Source organism: Rhincodon typus, chromosome 11 (assembly GCF_021869965.1).
Source record: "Rhincodon typus isolate 14 chromosome 11, sRhiTyp1.1, whole genome shotgun sequence".
Lineage (NCBI taxonomy): Eukaryota > Metazoa > Chordata > Chondrichthyes > Orectolobiformes > Rhincodontidae > Rhincodon > Rhincodon typus.
This window is the reverse complement of record NC_063342.1, coordinates 45,537,566-45,559,492: the sequence shown is the minus strand read 5'-3', so window position 1 is coordinate 45,559,492 and position 21,927 is coordinate 45,537,566. Positions and strand designations below refer to the sequence as shown.

The window sequence follows — 21,927 nt, the reverse complement described above, 5'->3', positions numbered from 1 at the left end:
ATCCTTCTTCAGACCCTTCACTTTTCTGAAGAAGGGTCTAGGCCCGAAACATCAGCCTTCCTGTTCCTCTGATGCTGCTTGGCCTGCTGTGTTCATCCAGCTCTACACCTTGTTATCCCAGATTCTCCAGCATCTGCAGTTCCTACTATCCCTGTCTAATAGCTGTCAGCTTGTAGCTGACACAGATCAAGGAGACTTAAGTTTCAGTCTCTGTCCTGTGCAGACTTAGTCAATGCGTAATAGTATACCATGTCTATGCTGACCAATGAACGCCAAACTACGTTCATCACATTTACTTGCAATTGGTCCATAGCCTGTATGCCCTGACATTTTAAGTACTCATCCAGATGCTTCTTAAATGTTGAGGAAGTACTTGCCTCCACCACAATCTCAAGCAGCAGATTCCACATTTATATCACCACCTGAATGAAAAAAAAATTCTTCCAATCTCCTTTAAACCACTTGCTCCTCCCCTTAAACTTTTGACCTCTGGTATTATATTCGTCTGCCTTGAGGAAGAGATTCTCATGATATGCTCTGGCTATGCCTTGCAATCAGATCACCCTTCAGCCTCCTCTGCTCCAGGGAGAACAAACTCAGCCTATTCAGTCTGTCCTCATAACTGAGACTTTTCATCCTAGGCAACACCCTGGTGAATCTCCATTGCATCGTCTCCAGTGCAATCACGTCCTTCTGAGAATGTGGTGACCAGAACTGCACGCAATATTCCATCTAACCAATGCTTTACAAAGTTGTGACAAGACTCTCTGCTCCTACATTCCATACCCTGACTAACAAAGGCAGGCATCCCATATACCTTCTTCACCATCCTGTCTACCTGTGTGTATCCTTCCCTTATTAGACCTCCCATAATGTATCACCTCACAGTCATCAGGATTAAATTCCATCTGCCATTGCTCTGCCTAATTTACCAGCTGATTAATATCAGACTGTATCTTGAGACCATCCTTCTCATAATCAACAACACCAGTGATTTCATGTCATTTGCCAACTAACTTATTATACCTTCTACATTCACATCCAAATCGTAATGTACAGAGCAAAAGCAAGGACCCCAGCATTGATCCCTGTGAGCTCTGCTATTAAAGGCAAGTCAAACCTTCATATAATTGAAAACTCAAATCAAATTTTCCTCTGCTTTAGAATCTAAGTTTTCAAATTACAATATATTACGAGCTTTCATCATAATATATAATAAAAACCGAAAGAACTGTGGAAGCTGTAAATCAGGAACAAAAACAAAGTTGCTGGAAAAGCTCAGCAGGTCTGGCAGCATCTGTGGAGGAGAAAAGCAGTTAATGTTTCAGGTCCGGTGATCCTTCCTCAGAATCTTGTTTCATCATCATATATCACTTTTTAGCTTGTAATAAACTATTTCCTCCTTTATTCACCTTTAGGTCTTATGTTTCAATATTATCCTGAATATTCAAATGTAATGTCTTGAATTTGAACTCTTTTATAGGAGTTATAGAGTCATGCGACACAGAAACAGACCCTTTGATCCAACCAGTCAATGCCAACCAGACCAAAATCCCAAACTTAAACTAGTCCCACCTGCTTGAGCTTGGCCCATATTCCTCCAATCATTTCTTATTTATGTACTTACCCAAATGTCTCTTAAATCTTGTAACTGTAACCCACATCCCCCACTTCCTCTGGAAATTTATTCCAACACAAACCACTCCCTGTGTAAAAAAAGTTGCCCTTCATGACCCTTTTATATCTTTCTCCTATCACTTTAAAAATATACCCCCTAGCCTTGAAATCCCCCACCCTAGGGAAAAGGCATCTGCCATTCACCTTATCTATACCCCTCATTATTTTATAAACTTCTGTAAGGTCATCCCTCAACCTCCTATGCTCCAGTGAAAAGGGTCCTTATCCAGCCTCTCTGTATGGTTATAAGAAATGTGAGAATAAGATTTGCTGTAGAGAGTTCACAAAGAATCATCGGATGTCAGTGCCATCTTGAGTCTCCTTATAACTCAAACCCCCTACTCCTGGCAACATCCTGGTAAATCTCTTCTGAAACCTGTCCAGTTTATTAATAATCATCCCACAACAGAGATTCCAGAACTGGACACAATTGATCTTAGTTTGTGTTTTTTTCTGTCCATTATTGTTTATTGAAGTTTCCTTCCCACTCATTCTGTCATGGACTTATGAAATTAGTTCACATGAATATGGTATCACCATCATAAACAAACTTGACCAATGGCCATGGTTCACTATTTGACACCAGAAAATGTAATCAATCTTCATACTTCAACTTTTCGTAGCAACATAGATTCAAAGAGATTGAATGAGACACTTTAAAGAAAAATTTTGAAAATGTTAGAATGCCCTGGGACTGGATTTTGTGTTCCCTACTGGGGTATGTTCATGAGGGGATTGGGGGTGAGCATGTAAAATATGTCAGGTGGCGAACTCACCCATTTTAGCACACCCCTGTTCTGGTCAACATAATATCAGAGTGGGTGGGTATGGTGCCCAGTAGGCCTCCTGTCCTTAGTCTGATTGAAGCCCTTAAGTGGATAGTTCTTGCCCAGTTAAAGCCCTCAAAACACTTCTACTGCCACAATATACTACACAGAGGGAAGAAATAGTAAAAACCAATAAAACTTTGAAATAAATGTCATGTTGGTACTGTAAGGCTGTTTTCTTTTTCCTCAAAGTTAATGAAAGGAAGGGATGTACATTCTTGTTGAGGAAATGCCTTGGTAGCACCTTCCCTAAAATTATACCTACCTGTTGTGTTTCCATCTCTGACTCCCAAAACCAGTGCCTCCTATCCACTTATCCTCTCTTTCTAGAGTCTGATCCAAAAGCCCAGTAACATACCTGATTCCAATGTCCATGGCACTTCTTGCTGATTCTGCTTGCAACACCAACCACTGAGCTTTGTCATTAGCAGCTTTTCACTCACCCAGGCTGAGCTTTACCCATTCTTTTGTCTGCCCAACTATTTTCCTCTCCTTTGGGTTCCATATCAACCTATCGTTTACTGCTCCCCCACCACCCAGAACAATACTCCACCCACTTTTTAAGCATACAGACCAAACTTTTCCTCACTACTGTGAGTTCTGAAGAAGGGTCACAGGACCCGAAATGTTAGCTCTAATTTCTCTGCACAGATGCTGCCAAACCTGCTCAGTTTTTCCTGCAATTCCAGTTTTTGTTTCTGATTTCCAGATTCTGCTTGGTTTTTTTTGTTTCATGTTTAACTCATTGCCACATCTCTTCTAGGTATGCCCAGCTTAAAGAAATTTTGCTGCTCTTGCTGACAGGATTTCTGTTCCAATCCCTTTACCTGTTCACAGTCATTACTTTTGTTGTCACTCCTGGTATTTGCCAAAACTCACTTCCACAGCCATAACACATTCCACTGTGACTACCCCTGGCTCAGACTCTGCATTCCAACTGAAGTTTCATCCTTTGTGTTTTGAATCCACCCAGGATCACAGGTACAATGCCCGTGATGTACAACACTCCTCAGACAGCTGTTCTCGCAGCATCCTGAGATTCTCACATAGTGCCATGTACTGCCATATACAAACTCTCAACCTATCCCTCCATTAGCATCACCTCACGCTGGCTGAGAGCAACCCTGCCCCCCTGCCCCCCCACACACCCCCCTCATCCCCCAGTGCCACTTCGTCCTCCGACAAGAAACTTCTTCATTTAGGAACGCAAGATGCAGCAACTTAAAAGTACCCACACCCCTCTGGAGACTTTGTCCTCTCCCCTTTCACTCTAACTTGATTCCCTCTCCCAACCCCTGCTCCTGTTGTGTATTCACTATCACTTCTGACCTTCCACTGTCTGATACTGAACATTCTGTACTCAGCAAAGGTTTCAATTTTATCCCTCTGCACCCCCACCTCAGTGAATTTTGGGCACAGCATGACGTTGAACCCTTATTCCACTACCTTCAACTCCATTGCCCATTTCTTTGAACAAGAGTCCTCTCCCCATCCCACAGACCCCTTCAGCCACCTCCAGCACACTCAGTCCACCTGGACCCCCTCCCTCTGGCCTTTTACCTGCTCTCAACCTGTTCATCAGGAACTGCCAACGTGACATCGGTTGCCTTAATTTCTCTGCCCCCCCTTACCCATTCCAACCTATCCCCCTCTGAACTGTCTGTACTTTGTGCTCTCAACTTCAACCCTGACTTTGTAGGTAAGCCAGCTGACAAGGGTTATACCGTTATAGTCTGGCGGACTGACCTCTACCGCCTCCTATCTCCCCCAGACCATGACCTCACCATGAAACATCAGACTATTGTGTCCACAATGATCGCTAACCTCATTTCATCTGGTGATCTCCACCCCCCCCGCCTCCCCCCACCCCACACTGCCTCCAAGCTGATAGTCCCCCAACTCTGCACAGTTTACGTCTACCTCAAAGAATGATACAGCATAGTACCCTCCTTCCCAAGATCCACAGACAGGGTTGCCCAGGCAAACACATTGCTTCAGCCTGCTCCTGCTCCCACAAAACCTATCTCTTCCCATCTCAACTTGTTTTTTCCCCTCCCCTTGTGCAGCCTCTTCTCAGTTACATCTGCGATCTCTCTGATACTTTATGACAGTTTCAGAATTTCCAGTTCGCAAGCTCCAGCTGCCTCCTCTTCACCGTGGACTTGCAATCCCTTTACACATCCGTCTCCCATCAGGATGGTCTCGGGACAAAGTGAGAGGGGGGGGTTTGGTCTCCACTTTTAACTGGAACAAAGGCCTGTGCCATCCCCATCAAGCACTACTTTCCTCCACCTGATCAAGCTCGTCCTCATTTTGAACAATTTTTGTTTTAACTCCTCTTAATTTCTTCCGGTCAAACGTGTGGCCATTGGGAATCTACACGAGCCTAGTTATGCCCATCACTTTGAGGGGTACATGCAACATTCCTTTTTCCAATCCTATTCTGGCTCCCACCTACAACTCTTTCTCCAGTGCATTGATGACATCATTGGTGATGCTTCCCTCTCTTGTCTAGAATTGGAAAAGTTTATCTATTTGGTTTACAATTTCCACCCTGTTCTCAACTTCACCTAGTCCATCTCTGACTCCTCCCTTCTCTTCCTTGACATCTCTGTTTCCATTTCTGGGATAAGCTGGCCAACAATATCCACTACAAACCTACTTACTCCCACAGTTACTTTGACTATAGATGCTCCCACCCTGATTCCTGTAAAGTCTCTATTCCATTCTCCCAGTTCCTCCATTTCCATCACGTCTGTTTCCATGATGTCAACTTCGATAAGTGGGCCTCCGAAATGGCCACCTTCTTTCTCAACTGAGGATTCCCCAGCACCATGGTTAACAGGGTCCTCAGCCAGGTCTGACCCATCTCCCTCCCTTCCGCCCTCTCAACCCCTCTCTTCCTTCCCACAACAGAGATAAGGTCCCCGTTGTCTGCATCTGCCATCCCACCAGCATTCACATCCGAAGGAACGTTAGCTACCATTTCTGCCACCTCCAGTGGAATGCCTCCTCCAGACACGTTCACCTCCCCTCCCTTGTCAGCCTTCCAAGGGACCAGCCTGTCTGGGACACCACGGTGGCTCAGTGGTTAGCACTGCTGCTCCTCAGCACCAGGGGCCCGGGTTCAATTCCAGCCTCAGGTGACTGTCTGTATAGAGTTTGCACATTCTCCCCGTGTCTGCGTGGGTTTCCTTCCGGTGCTCCGGTTTCCTTCCACAGTCCAAAGATGTGCAGGCTGGGTGGATTGGCCATGATAAATTGCCCGTAGTGTTCAGGGGTGTGTAGGTTAGGTGGGTTACAGGGGGATGATTCTGTGTGGGTGATCTGAGGTTCGGTGTGGACTGGTTGGGCCAAAGGGCCTGTTTCCACACTGTGGGGATACTAAGATACCTTGGTCTATTCCATCTCCACTTCAACACATCCCCATGGCATCTTCCCTTACAATCACAGAAGTGCAAAACCTGCCATTTACTTCCTCCATCCTCACTATCCAAGGGCCCCAGACACACCTTCCAGGTGAAAGTGATTTACCTGCACTTCACTAAATCTAGCCTACTATATTTGCTGCTCATAATGTGGTCTCTCTATATTGAGGACACAAAGTGCAAACAGCACCTCATTTTCTGCTTGGGAATCCTGCAACCTTCTGGATTCAATATCAAGTTGAATAATATTAGCTCTTAAGCACCTTCTCCCACATCCTTTCCCCAACCCTTACACACCAGGCCTTGTCATCACATGAGCTGCTATCAGAGCCAATCCATTGTCATCCACTAATGGACCCCATTAGCAGCTCTTGATTCTCCCACGGTGACCTTTACCCAGTTCTGTGTCTGCTCAACTGTCATTCTATCCTTGGGCTCTATGTCCATCTATTGTTGACTCCTGTAACATACACAACCCCCACCACCCCCAATCTTCAGCATATATACCAACATTTTCATAGCTACAATCAACCGCTGGACTCAAAATGTTAAATCTGCTTTCTCTTCACAGATGCTGCCAGACGTGCTGAGTTTCTCCAGCAATTTCTGTTTATTGTTTTGAGTTTTGTCCCTTTGGCACTGCAGGAACTGCTATCAGTCAGATTGGCTGGCAACTCAAGGTTGGGACTTCTTTCGATCATTCAAACCTCAGCTTTTTAAATCCATCTACAATGTGGCGCCCTTTAAATCAATTGACATTTCTTCAGGGAGCAGTATCATTGCTTCCCCAACCCCTGGCCCATAATGTCCAAACATTATGCTTTAGGTAAAAAGAAATGATAAAATTTGAGTAGTGGCAGTTTGATATTATAATGAGGTTTCTTAGTTTTGAGTTGCTCTATTACCATTACAACTTTATTTTACAGTCAGCCTTTGAAATAGGAAATTGTGTTTTCAAAGACTGGTGTAAGGAAGATTAATTCCATCTGACTTAGTTGTCTAAAGGTTAACATTAAATGTTTAAAGTAAAGCTGACAGTTTATCTCACCCTCAATCTAATTCAGAATGAACTTTAAGATGTTCAGTCAGGAAAAATAGAATTGTGTCCTCCCTTTAATTAACATGTTTGATGAAAAAAATCTGATATGTGTGTCTCTTGCTGGTTTTAAGCAAATGGAAATGACTAACTTCCTTCCTCTGATGTCACAGGTTTGTACCAAAATTAATTGTAACTCCCACTTGTCAGCTTGTTAACTGTCTTGATAACCAAATACAGTGCTCCATCTCCCTTCAATTTATTTTCCAAGCCTTCTCAGCTTTGCCATTTTGAGAGACTAAACACATGCTTATCTTAGATTTTCTATCATGCTTCAGTGAAGATGATTTATATTGATATTGTCAAGTTTATATGTACTATTCAAGATGCAGTAATCGCTGCAGAACACTACTCGGAATCTGAGATACCGTCCTACAGATGAAGAAACAAACAGCGATCCTGTCAGACCTTGTAATGGATATAAAAATTCCAACCCCTTATTCAAAGGAAATCTGACATTCAAAATTATTTGAATTATTTAAAATTTATTTTGTTTCATTGAGAGAAGTTTGTGGAAAGTTTACTTGACGCATTTCTGTAAAGAAAGACTTATGAAAAAAGCGTTGAACAAGTTGGGCCTACACACATTGGAGTTTTGAGGAATGAGATGATATTATTGAAGTATGTAAAATCTAGTGGGAGTTTGATAGGAATTTCTCTTGTGGAGGAGATTCAAATTAGGGGACCCCATTTAAGAATAAGATGTCGTTTAAGATAGAGGTGAGGGTTTTGTTTTTCTTAGTGGCTTGTGAATACATAGAATTCTGATTCCTGAAAAACAATGGAGGCTGGTCATTGAATTTATTCTAGGCTGTGTTCTGTTTGACAGACAAGAGAATCAAAGGGATATGGTGTAAAGACAGGAAAGTGGAGTTGAGATCATAATCAGATCAGCCATGGTCTTATAGAATGGCAGAGCAGCTTCAAAGGTTAGTATAACCAACTCCTACTCCTGGGTTTCTCTGGTATACTCTTAGGTGTAGTGCTTCACTAAAATTCTAGTTACCTTGAATTCTTGGCCAAATGTGAGCAGCTGTGCCTGCAGTTTTCTGGAAGTATACACTGAATGAAGACAGAAGTCTATAGATGGTGAGTTACGGTTCTGCAAGGTACCAAATTGTAAATTGGTTAGTCAGGTTAGATCACAGGGGATCCGGGGAGTGTTAGCCAATTGGATACAAAATTGGCTTGATGGTAGGAGACAGAGGGTGGTGGTAAAGGGTTGTTTTTCAGACCAGGGGCCTGTGACCTGTAGGCTGCTGCAAGGATTGTGCTGGGTCCACTGTTGTTCATCATTTATATAAACGTTTTGCATGAGAATATAGGAGGCATGATTGTTAAGTTTGTGGATGAAACCAAAACTGGTGGTTTAATGGACACTGAATTAGCTTATCCAAGAGTACAATGGGATCTTTATCAACCGGACCAATGGAACAAGGAATGGCAGATGGAGCTTAATTCATACAAATGTGAGGTGTCGCGTTTTGGTAAGGCAATCTAGGGCAGGACTTACACAGTTAATGGTAGGGCCCTGGGGTATGTTGTCAAACAGAGACCCCAGGATACAGATTTATAGTTCCTTGAAAGTGACATCGGAGGTAGGCAGGGTGGTGAAGAAGGTGTTTGGCACGCTTGCCTTCATCAGTCAGAGGATTGAGTACATGAGTTGGGACATCATGCTATGGCTGTACAAGACGTCGGTAAGGCTACGTTTGTAGTACCACTTACAATTCTGGACACTCCACTATAGGAATGATGTTATTAAACTGGAAAGGGTGCAAAAAATGCTTACAAGGATGTTACCAAAACTGGAAGGTATGAGTTAAAAGGCTGGATAGGCTGGGACTTCTTTCCCTAGAGCGTAGGATATTCAGGGATGACCTTAGAGGTTTATAAAATCATAAGCGATTAAAGATAAGGTGAATAGCCAATCTTTTCCCATTGTAAGGGAGTCCAAAACTAGAGGGCGTGGGTTTAAGTTGAGAGAGGAAAGATTTAAAAGGGACCTGAAGAGCAACTTTTTCTCTCACAGGGTAGCGATTAAATGGAACAAGCTAGCAGAGGAAGTGGTAGAGGCAAGTACAATTGCAACATTTAAAAGAAATTTGGACAGATATGAGAATAGGAAGGGTTTAGTGGGATATGAGCCAAACCATACAAATGGGATTAGTTCAGTTTAGCAAACGCAGTTGGCATGCATGAGTTGGGCAGAAGAGCCTGTTCCCATGCTGTATGTCTTGATGACTCTATTATAAAACTGGTAATTCACTCTGATTTTCACTTTTCTTATGTAATTAGACAATTAAGAATTTATATTAAGTTATTCAAAATACAAAATCAAACTTCATTTTTGACTCTTCAATATTTCATAAATATTGTGCAGAGTTTGTCAAATATATGTAAATGACCATGATCCGAAATACAGTACCTTTCACTGAATTAATTTTGCCAAATTACTGGGTTAAAAAATAACTTTTATTCAAGAAACAAGTATAGTAAACTCTACTTCACTACGCAAATTGCAACCTGCAAAAATGGTGACTGACCTGTTTGTCCTTTCAAAGGAAGTTTGCCTCAGATAAAATGGTTATGGCAGGCTAAAATGGTGTCAGTAACAGCTACATGTCCAGTGATTAAATGTCCTCTGCAATGCTTGTATTGACTACTTGTAGATAGTTATTTAAGAAGCCTGCTTTCACAATTGAAATACAGACTGTTGCTATTAATACTATCAATTCATGCAAAGTAACTCATCCATCAACAGAAATGCTGCCTCATGTAGGTTTTCTCAAACGATCGATTCCTTGATTGTTTGTCTGCATTAACAAAAATCATGTTTAAAAACAAAGTTTTGTGAAAAGGTGACAACATCAATTATAATGGAAAAGATCAAATGCTGAACTACAGGTACATTTAAGAACTAACTCAGCAGTTGTCATGGAGAGTAGTGTTTCATACTTTATGTAAATTATTTGGGTTCCATGTCATCACCACCGTTATGATATGATGTGTACTCACCCTTAAGGATTACAATCACTACAACCACTGATACAGATATGGTGTGTTAGCCCCATGACTTGCTAGTCAGTCTGAAGTAGCAAGAGTCAAGATCAGGTATACTATACTTAGCTCCCAGTCAACATCATCTGTGTATAGTCCTATCATCAAAGAAAGAACACACAGTATTGTTTCATCAGTCCTTGTGTGTGACTGGTATGTAAGAATGCAACATATACAATTCCTGTAATTCAGCAGGCCAGTAAGTTTTTTTTTTTATTTATTTTGAGGCACTCTATAGCCCTGGAACTCAATGTTTCAATAAATAGGCCAGAGGACACATTCCCAGACTGTTCTAACCAAAGGTACCTGTTTCCACTGCTCACCCATTTGAAACAGGTACTTGTTGGTTCCCATGTTGTTTACGCTTTGGACTTACTATTTAATAAATTTATGATAATTTTTTTCTTTTTTTTTACTGATGATTTTCAGCAATAACACACATCTTCAACTATCATGTTGATTATGCCATCAACTGGATAACTAAAAGACTGGCATCCATGGTTTTTCACCGTCTCTGAAAGGCTGCTGTACGCGGGGAGCAGCGCTGGTGTTCTGAAGCTTCCCTGTTTGGTCAAGCACATTTTCTGAAGATGTCGGAGAAGGGGAAGATGGAACTATGATTCTCTGACAGAGACCCAGAGGTCCTGCTCAAGGGTTCCTGGTGCAAAGGAGAGGAATACTCTTCCTGGAGGACTTGAGTGGAGGCTGTGCCACCAGACTCTACCAACATGGTCTGAGGTCTATGCATGGCCCTCGGAATACCTCACCAACTGCACCAGAGTAAACAGCAGTGCTGTCCACTTTCATCTCACCCAATCCCTTCCTTTGCCTCATTCCATCCACAATAGGATCAAAAGGGCACTGGATTGTTAGAGGAGTGCTTGACCTTAGGCTGCTTACCCCATCCAAGGAAAGAATCCTGACAGGAGAAGACCAGGATCCTTCCTACGGGGATGCCAAGACATCCTTGCCCTGCCGACCAAGGAAGTACCATTCTTCATTCCACTGCAGATCTCATGGTGAGAGATAGCAAGAACTGCAGATGCTGGAGTCAGAGATAAAACAGTGTGGAGCTGGAGGAACACAGCAGGCTAGGCAACATCAGAGGAGCAGGAAAGTTGACATTTCAGGTTGGAACCTTCTTCAGATTTCTTGGTAAGCCCAGTGTTACTCTTATTCATTGCACACAACTTTTAACTCATAGTTGTGACACCCTCTGCCTCTTCTGTTTTGCAGCTAATGGCAACATCTCTACCACCACCTCCATCAACCTCTGGCAGCCCTGGGCAGCCACCTCTTTGACCTCCTGAGGGTGAGAATGTTGAGGCTGTAGAGGAAGCATGGGCAAGGCTGCTTCCAATCCCAGCCAACACATATTCTGGTGTCTCAATGATGGGACGATACCCTTAGAAACTGTGGAGCACGACCTGGTGAGCCCCTCACTGTGACAGCTCCACAGCTGTCCAAGAGTAGTGTTGGGAATGAGTTGGTCAGCAATGTCTGGTGCACAGCAGACAGAGGAACAGTAAATTTGGATGGCCAGGGATTGGGGAAGGTGCAGTTTTGCACCCTGTACGGTGTGTAATGTTGTAACCCTTTCAAGGACCTCATATCAATAGGTCATTTTCTTTCCGATTGTGCACTTTCAATTTCCAGTGTGACGCAAAGTGCCACTGAGCGGTCAGTAGCTTCCAGCCTCTCTAATCTCAAAGAGCCCCCAAACGTACAAATTCCTTTAACATGGCCCTTTCTGTGAACCCCGTAGGCTGCACTCCTCCTCATGTAGATGGGTTGTGTAGGGACCTAAAACAGCACCAGCCCAGCTTTCCCACCCAACCTTAACCTGGTATGGTCAGCTACTGCCCTCAACCCTTATCCCCACACCCCTACCTTTAAGTCAGGCTGCCCTTGACCATGGACAAATCCCCCTTCCCAATGACCCCCTTTCCGTCCAGTCTTTAGAGTATCCACTTTGCAGGCACTGTTGCCTTACTCTCCTTCACAATTTTCTTTCCAGCTTTACTGCAGCTTGCAGCTCCCAATCCTGAAGAATAGCTTATTGAATCCCTTTTCTTTGGCAGCAGCCCTTTTTTGTTTCCCACCCTGTTTTTCTCCTCCGTTTCTGTGGACAAACACAATGAACTGACTGTGGCCTACCCCCTTCAGTGGTGTAACTCAATAGCCCCAGACGATGTGTCCAGACCCCTGACTATACATCTGGCTATACATCTCCCTGATAATATTAGTCCTAAGCTCATTCTGGCTGCTATGGAGCCACAGGATTGACAGGGGTCGATTCCCCAGACTGCAGTCATGTACCCACCAAGTCGTTACCAAATCCCTAGACCAGTATGGGAGAATGTCCTCGACTTCTTGCTGCATCTCCCGCACCGATTTATGCGTGTTTCTCTGGACATATGTGAGGAACACTCCCCTAGGGCTCAGACGTGGCTGTCTGCTTGCACAAAATACAGTGTGCTTACTATTGGTGCATGGTGCTGGTATGAGATTGATGTAGCACTCTGTCGTATCTACCACCTTGACTCAGGACTGACTAATTAGCAAAACAAGGCAAAGAAAGGATGGTGCTAAGTGAGGGAGCACTGAGCAAGCAAGAGAGCAGCGCTGACATGCAGCCTGGTCCAAATTGTAAGCTCGGTGCCTGTGGCACACAAAGTATCCCTGCTACAGCCTTTCACTACTAGATGCCAGTACACCTTGCAATGTAATTCTGTGCTTCCTGAGCATCCTGCCAGTCTATCAGAGAGATGCCATAATGGTTGTGAGGGGTTGGTAAATGCCAGATCCACTATCTGTGGATGAGGGATGCATGTGGCTAGTGCCCATGGATCAAGCCCTGAGATGCCGTTTGGTTGTACGCAATACATAAGTTCTTTGGAGCAAGTGACAAGTTGAAATTACCACAAACCCACTCTGATTTCCCAAAGTCTAGCTTGTTCAGTCTGTTTGGTTAAATAGGATGTTGAATATTAAATGAACTGAGTTGTGTCATTAATGAGGCATTTAACAAGCTCTAATTTCCCCCCTTAAGTAGCAACTCATCATGACTGAACGAGAAACTCACCTCAGTGCTCCGCAAAACTATAGAAGTTGGAACAAAATGCTGTCAACATCAAGAAAGCCTTCACTGGATTTCTCATCAAATTCTGCCATAAATCTCACCACCGCTCACATTGCTCAGACCCCAATAACATGCCACTCCTTGAAATGCACGATATCCATTTATCGCATGGAGTGGTGTTAATAGCAAGAGGGAACAGCACTATATTTACTCGGTTACCACTTCAAGTATGGAACCTTTCTGGAACTATCTTGCTAGCAACGCTTTTATTACATCCATATTCCATGGTTCTATGCCTGTAATTTCAAAAGTGAGCTCATGGTGGATAGCTGTACACCTGAGCAGGTATGCTATCTCTTCTTCATTCGTTGTGGGCAACTTTATCTTTTAAATTCAGGGCTTAAGGAAAACTGGTGCCTTTGTTTTTAAGATGATGAACCATGAGGTGTGTTTGAGTGACCAACATACATCTGGTGTGAGAAGCTGGCTACAGCACAGTTGGAGGAACCACAGGATCCTGTAGTAAACATGCCTTAGTCAACCGTGGTAAAGGAAATGTTTTTCATTATCAACTGGTGGAAATGGTATGTTCAGACTGCATTGCTGATACATAGTTCACACTTTCATTTCCATCAGTCAACACAATACAACCTGAAGCATTCAAACACCTACATTGTAGTAAATAAAGTACTCGAACAAATTCCTTTTTGATCTAAAATTCTATTAAAATGTTTTAATATACACAATATTAGCTGAATACAATAATCTTGCCTATTATGAAAAAGTAATAAGTACTGCATAAAATTTAATTCATGATTTTCATCAAAGAGCATCATTTACACTCCTTTAAATTGATCACTTTGAATCACTACCAGTTTAAAAGCCACACAAAAATGTCCAGAACAAGTTAAAATGCATGATAAGTTTAGCTGTCCTGAAGGGTGGATACTGTGCTTCCTTGTCAGTCTTTAGCAGGCTTATGCAAATATAAGGCGATGAAAAATACAATACAGTGATGGTCAATTGGAAAATCTGAAGAAATTTTGACACTTGTTTAATACGTCTGCATCATGTACTTTCTTGTAGCAATTGAAAGCTTTTTCAAAAACCATGCTATTGTTTTCTACACAGTAAGAATAGAGTCATAGAGTTATACAGCATAGAAGCAGACCCTTTGGTCCAACTCATTCATGTTAACTAGATACCCTAAAATGATATAGTCCCATTTGCCAGCATTTGACCCATATCCCTCTAAACCCTTCCTATTCATATACCCATCCAGATGCCTTTTAAATGTTGTAATTGTACCAGCCTCCACAACTTCCTCTGGCAGCTCATTCCATACACGCACAACCCTCTGCATGCAAAAGTTGCCCCTCACATTCCTTTTAAATCTTTCCCTTCTCATCTTAAACCTATTCCCTCGGGTTTTGGACTCCCCTTCCCTAAGAAAATGACCTGGCTATTGACCCTGTCCATGCTCCTCATGATTTTATATAAACCTCTATTAGAACATCACGGTGGCTCAGTGGTTAGCACTGCTGCCTTACAGTGCCAGGGATCCGGGTTCAATTCCAGCCTTGGGCGACTGTCTGTGTGGTGTATGCACATTCTCCCCGTGTCTGCATGTGTTTCCTCCGGGTGCTCCCAATTTCTCCCACAGTCCAAAGATGTGCAGGTTAGGTAGATTGGCCATGCTAAAATTGCCCCTAGTGTCCAGGGATGTGTAGGATACATGGATTAGCCATGGGAAATGCAGAGTTACAGGGATAGGTTAGTGGGGGGTGGTGAGCCTGGGTGGGATACTCTTCAGAGGGTTGGTGTGGACTTGTTGGGCCGAATGACCTGTTTCCACACGTAGGGATTCTATGGAAGGTCACCCCTCAGCCTCTGATACTCCAGGGAAAATAGCTTTAGCCTATTCAGCCACTCCCAGCAACATCCTTGCAAATCCTTTATACAAATCTGAAGTTTCTTGCTCACATCTGAAAACGGATGTGCAATTGTTTATCAAAGGCTGCCACTGCTGGACTCCACTGACTAGGAAATTGTTTAATAATTAAATCTGAACCAGGTTAAGAATTCTTGGAGGCCTGGATTTCTCTTTCACAACAGTCCCTTTCAGTACATTAAGAAAGGTACAGAAAACTTTGTCAAGAATTAGACATGTAAACTGTTTGCAGACTAAATTGATAATAAAGCAAAACATATCACAAAATTACTAGCACACAGTGATCTTTAATGTGCCTTCTCCTTATCAAGGAAAAGCCATTGTATATTGGGTGGGACGGGGGTTGAGACAGAGGCAGATTTTATTGTTTCGGAAGAATAACACTGCCGCATTCACATTGAACAAATCCGGTCCTAGCCTAGAGACAGGCCAGGAAAAGGGCTTCTAGAGACAAGGTGAGAAACTGAAAACTATGTAACTGAGCCTCTTTTAACAAAACAAGTAAATCATATCATAGTACAATGCTTTCATGTCTTAGTTTTTTCCACATTTGCCTGTGTTTGAAGCAAGACTTCAGAAGTTTAATTTGAATATTGCTGTATATATTTTTAATACTTTACCTGAACAAAATCATTTATGGCTAAAATGATTCCCTGGCAAATAAGTATTTGCATCAATGTCTGGAAATTACCCAGAAATACCAGATCATTTTCACAACAGATTTTTATGCAAAAATATACAAATGTTGCAGAATATTTTGAAAGTTTACATGCAATTCAATATCAATGAATTATCTTAAACACAATGGCATCTTTGGAAATCTAAGTATGATTGACAGCAACATGTGTTGAGTATTCGCATCTTATCCTTAATTTTTTTTTCTTACACTAATATTTGGTGCATGGGTTCACCAATGGAAAAGCACAAAATGACCCAGCCTTCTCAAAAACAGTGAATACTTTGTCTGCAGGTGAATCTGAAAATTTTCACTGCAATGAGACACTCATATAATTATAATCAATGCCTGTGTCTTCACATTGATTGTTGGTTACCATTGGCCTGTTCAGCTGTAATTTGCTGTCTTGGTTATCAGTGTCATCTGTGATTTTCAGGATAATGTTGATTTGGTTTGGAATGTTGACTCTAGACTTCCTCAGCTGGAAAACAATATAAATATTGAAAGGAAATGAAAACATGAATTAATACTTTATTCAAGATTTTTTTTTTAAGGTATGAGAACTCATTTGCACACAGGAGCATTGGGAACAGAGAAAGGGTGATAAAAATCCAGAACTGCCTTCTCCCAAAAGGCAGTAAATGATGGGCCTATTGAAATATTCAAAACTGAGATCTACAAATTTTTGTTCATGACCTAATTGAATTTAACGGTGGGCCCAAGAATCTACAAATCTAGAAACAGGAGTAGGTCACTCAGCCCCTCCATTATTCAATAAGGTCCTGGCTGATCCATATGCCTGCCTTGCATCCATATCCCTTGATACTCTTACTTAATAAAAATCTGTCTATCACAGCTTTATATTTAACAATTGAAGAGAGTTTGAATCCTCCAATCCATTTAGCGTGTGGAAATGCTTTCTAACATTTCTCCTGAATGGCCTGGCCTTAATTCTTAGACTTTGCCCCTGGCTTTAGAATCTTCAACCAGTGAAAATAGTTTATCTTTATCTATCCTTACTTTCCCTGTTGATATCCTGAAAACTTCAACTAGATCACCCCTTAACCCAATTTTTTCTCATCTCTCCTCATAACTTAATCCCTGAAATCTAGGTATCATCCTTGTAAACCTGCATTGAACTCCCTCCAGGATCAAAACATCCTTCCTAAAGTCTGGTGCCCAAATATATGCGCAGTATTCTAAATGGATCTATCTGGGGTTTTGTATAATTGCAGCATAACGTCAGAATCGGAATAGTTTACTCATGATTCTATTTTCCTATTTTACCGCACCTCTATTATGATGTGATGCTGTAACTTGTATTGAAAGGTAGCTCCCATCATAGTACTGAAACAGATGTTTTCAAAATCACAAATAACATCCAATGTGACTGTTACAAAGAGAAACATTTTCTCCTCATTCTCAAACTGTCTGCAGCCTTTGAAACAGTTGAGTAGATCATCCTCTTCCAGCGTCTGTCTACTGTTACCCAGCTGCATGGGACTGCTCTCAAATGGTTCCATACTATCTAATCGTGGGGAAAGAATCTCTTGTAATGTCTCTTCTCCCTGCTCCCATCCTGTTACCTCAGATATCCCATAGGAATCTGTCCTTCACCTCCGTCTAGTTCTTATCTATCACAGAACTACGGATGTCTTACACCACAGGAAGAGGCTATTTAGCTCATCGTGCCTGCACTGACTTTTCGAATGAGCATCATTACCTCATGCCAATCTTCTGCTTTTTTTCTCCACACCCTTGCACGTTATTTTATCTAAACATTTGTTCAATGAATGTCTCGACCGAATCTGCTTCAACCATGCTTCCTGGCAGTGAGTTCTACACCCTAACAGCTTGCTGAGTGAAAATGAATTTTTTCTCACATTATCCATGCATCTTTTACGAATCACTTCAAATCTATTGCCTTTTCACTCTTGTTCTTTTTACAAGTTGCCTCATGATGTTATCATCCAAAGGCAAAGCATTAGATTTCACATACATGTTGATAATACACAGATGTCCTCACTATCACAACAATATAAAACAAAGATCTGGATGCTGGAAATCTGAAACAAATAGAAACAAAATGCTGAAGAAATCCTGCAGGTCTGGCAACATCGGCAAAGAGAAAACACAGTTAATGTTTCCAGTCTAGTGTTTCTTCTTCTCTTTGGTTCTTCTGTCTCGCTGTCATCTCTCTTGTGTTCTGGACTATTGATAAATTATCAGAATGCACATCTAACATGGAGTACAGGATAAGCAAACATTTCCTCTCGCTAAATGTTGTGAAGACTGTGAATCCATTTCTTTCAATGCCTGTTCTAAACACTGATCCACAGCTTCTGATTCTATCCCCCTCCTTGGCAAAAATCTGAAATCAAATTTGTCTGTTCACAGTTGAGCTTCTAACCTTATAATCATGCTGTCATAAAGACTGTCTATTTCCACCTTCATAACATCACCTGACTTGGGTCCAGTCTCATCCCACATCTGCTGCTGAAAGTCTTATTCCTGCCTTTCTTTACACTCCAGTCTGGTTTACCACAGTATAGCTCATCTAAAGCGACTCAATTTCCTGCAATTGCAATTTCTCTATTACCCTGTGCTTGGTGACTTGCATTGGTGTCTGGTCAAACAATACCTTGGCTTTAAAATTCTCATCCTTGTTTTCAAATCCCTTCATTGGGCCTTGTCAACTTTTTTTTCTGACATCTCCTCCAGTTCCACACCTTTCAGAGATGGTTATGCTCCTCTAATTCTGGCCTCTTGGCATTCCAATTAGACATGTACCACCATTGTTTGTTTTACCTTCAGTTGTCCAGATACCAAGCTCTGGAGTTATCTCTGTACCTGTGTCTCTACATCTCTTCTCTGCTGTAAGGCATTTGTTGAAACTACCTCTTTAACCAAGCCTTAGGCCATCTGACCATGTGTCCTTATGTGGCTCAGTTTTGTTTCATAATGTTCATCGGAACTTTTAATTATGTTAGAGGACTGTAGCTGTTGTTTAATAAAGTGCCTTGTTGACTGGGATGCATACCTTTTCCAGACTTTTCAATCTCCAAATCATTATTTAACTTTAAGGTAAACATCTGTGCATGAACATAATTCAATTCAATGACACATTAATTGGAGAAATTATTGAGATTATGTATATTTGTTGTATCGTATTTACAAAATACTTTGTGTAGTTTTGATTTCCACATGTATATTTATGATTAAATTAAGTAAATTCATGTTACTTACATGAACATAGCGTATCAGTAGGAGAATCATGCCAATGACTAGAACTGCCAGAACCACACTGATGACAATGTAAATGACTAGATAGGAAGAGGCTTGGAATTTCTCTTCTTCTGGAAAGGCAATCAGATGTTTACATTAAACATGGCTATCAAATTCGGTAATTCCAGGTATGCATACAATATAACATTGCTAATTCATGCAACAAATTGAGTGTTAAGTTTAGAGATAGTTATTTTCAGATGTTTCTTCTGAAAATGAGTTAAAACAGCATTGACTTGCATCACAATAATATGAGATTCTATGGTGAATTGGCAAAAGCAAGTTGTCAAAGTTAAATAAAATTGTTATTTATAGTTATTAATGTATAACTATATAAATCCATTGGAACTGTAAAAACTGTCTATAAAGATCTTATTTTCATTTAGCTTAAACAGTTACTTTAGTTTATTAGTAGTGATCTGAAAATTATACCTGACAACTACATTTTCTTGAGCTGTGATTCTCCAATTTGTTGTCTGTGTTGGGGTGGAGTCTCCAATATTGACTGACTCACTGCTCCTACTACTGCGATAGCTTATTGGATCATGCTCAAATCAGCTTGTTGAGAGTTGACATATGAGCTTCTCAGCCAGAAGTTACCAGGCAAAAACCATCCAGCTGCTTTTGGGTCCTACAGATTGATTGATTATTGCTGCCAAGTATTCAGGAGATCCAACAGCGCTAAGGTGAGTCTTTTTCTTTGACTTCTGAGGGTGGGAGAGGCAGAAAGGCAAGTAATGAAGGCAATTGCTTTCAGCAGCCTCCTTTCACTGCTCCATTATTGGGGCAAATGGAGATGCCACCTTACCTGGCAGCAGATTGTCCTGTTTTTCTAGTTGGGGAACCCAACCACTTTTCTCACCTGCCAGGCAGATAATCAGGTGAGTGGCAAACTAAAGCTGTGAAGAGGCTGTTAAATGAATACTAAAGTGCCTTTGATGAAATGGGAAATTCCCCAATGAACCTCCTCGCTCATCATTTAATTATTAAGGTTGTGAGAAGGGTGTGGGTATCTCTCTAAGGACCAATCACCCAATTATTTGTTCTTCCTATCATGTTCTTTACCATCTCCAGGGTGAGGGAAGGTTTTCACCTTTGATACTTATTTCAGATCTTTAAGTAATATTAAAACAGAACCTAAAATGGAGGTTAATGGTGTAAACTTCAAAGTGAAGATTAGGATTTAACATTAACTAGAATAAGGTTTATTAACTGAAATAAAGTTATTCCTGCGTGGATACAATTCAATATTGAAGATGTAGTGCTATTATCAAAGACAGTGTCTGCTTTAGCAAATCCAACATAATAAACATCTTACTGTTTAAAGATCTACAATAAAGTGTCTTGGTATTATTCCAAAGAAACCAGCCAAGAATGGGATGTGTTTATGGAGCTGAATTTCTATGTGGTGAATTGTGCTGCGGTTATGTCATTATGAAAAAGGTGCACACACCTCAATGGTTAGAAATCTCATTTACATGAGGGTTTCCTATGTCCCCTTCAAGATATATCTTTAGAATAATCGTTGGTCTAAGTCCTTTGCAAACATTGGAAATGATGTCTGGTAAAGTAAAAGTCACTTCAAAAATTATACTACCTACCTGTCAAGAATAATGTACTTTTGAATTACTTACGTTGAATTAACGTATATTCATCTTATCAATGTTCCAAAGGCAAAACATTTTGTTAGATTACAGAAAGATGTGTTTCAGTGAATTTAGAACAGATAAATGTGAGTGATGCTGGGAAATTTATCCTATATAAAACGATGTACTGTGGATTCTGGAGGGCTGAAATAAAAACAGAAGTTGCAGGAGAAACTCGGTTTCGAACTGACTGAATGAAGAGAGAAAAGAAATAAAGTTTCTTTGTTTGATCTCTTCTCTCTTATAGTTATGATTCTTCTGACACTTTGTCAGTTCCACAGTTTACAGTTTACAGTTTCCAGGTCTCAATCACCTCTTTGTGATTGGCATACGATCCATCTGCACATCCGTCATCCAGCCGAATGCCCTGACTCTGAAGGCTGTCCTCTCCTTCCTTGAAAGGACAGCTGAACTGTTGTTGAGCTCAATCTCACTTTCAACAATTTCTCCTTTAACACAAGTCTTTCTTTCTCAAAATAAATGGTACATCTACAGGTAGCAACATGGGTCCCACTTAGGCCTGTTGTTTTGTGGGATATGTGAGATACGACTTGTTCCAATCCTACATGGGCTCCCTCTCCCGGACATTAATGATATCATCTGATGCTGCTTGACCTGCTGTGTTCATCCAGCTCTACACCTTGTTATCAATGATCTCATCGGTTCTGCTTCCTTCTCCACCAGAATTGGAAAAATAATCAATTTTGTTTCTGATTTCCATCCTTCTCTCGTCTTCACCTGGTCCATCTCTCACTCTACTGTTGACACATCTTATATGTTTATATTGCTTCTATATTACAATTTTTCACTTCCTTTGCCTTTTGTTCTGGGCATCTTGTCATCTGTTCCAATTATCCTCCTTCCCTCATTGTCTGCAGCATAAAAAGCATTTTTTAAAATCTAATCCTCTTTTGGTTTGCAGAAGCGATTTTTAAACTGGAAACATTAATATTGTTTCTCTCTCCACAAAAAAACCTGTATTTTTTGCAATACATTGTGTGTAAGGTCAAATATGACAATATTAGAGAACCAGAGTTTTGTAGTACAAATGCAAGTTATTCAGCTTCATTATGTCTGTGTTCCTTCCATACAACTTAAAACTAATTCCACTGTTCTGCTGCTATCCCATAACCTATACCTTTTATTCTTTCAAATGTTTAACAGCACCATCCTCAAAATGAGGTAAAAGTTTCTGTTTC

General features: G+C 41.2%; 1 protein-coding gene across 1 annotated transcript in view; it reads right to left on the bottom strand.

The window, feature by feature from the left end:
• Positions 1-13,874: 13,874 nt before the first annotated feature.
• The window catches only part of LOC109915222 (T-cell immunoreceptor with Ig and ITIM domains-like), a 49,305-nt gene continuing 41,252 nt past the window's right edge, over positions 13,875-21,927 (bottom strand). Inside the window, exons 3-4 of the mRNA XM_048603177.1 lie at positions 19,044-19,153; positions 13,875-16,278 (exon numbers count right to left, since the gene is read on the bottom strand). Of these exons, the coding sequence (XP_048459134.1) occupies positions 16,108-16,278; positions 19,044-19,153 (281 nt within the window). The 3' untranslated portion in view covers positions 13,875-16,107. The remainder of the gene's footprint in view (positions 16,279-19,043; positions 19,154-21,927) is intronic.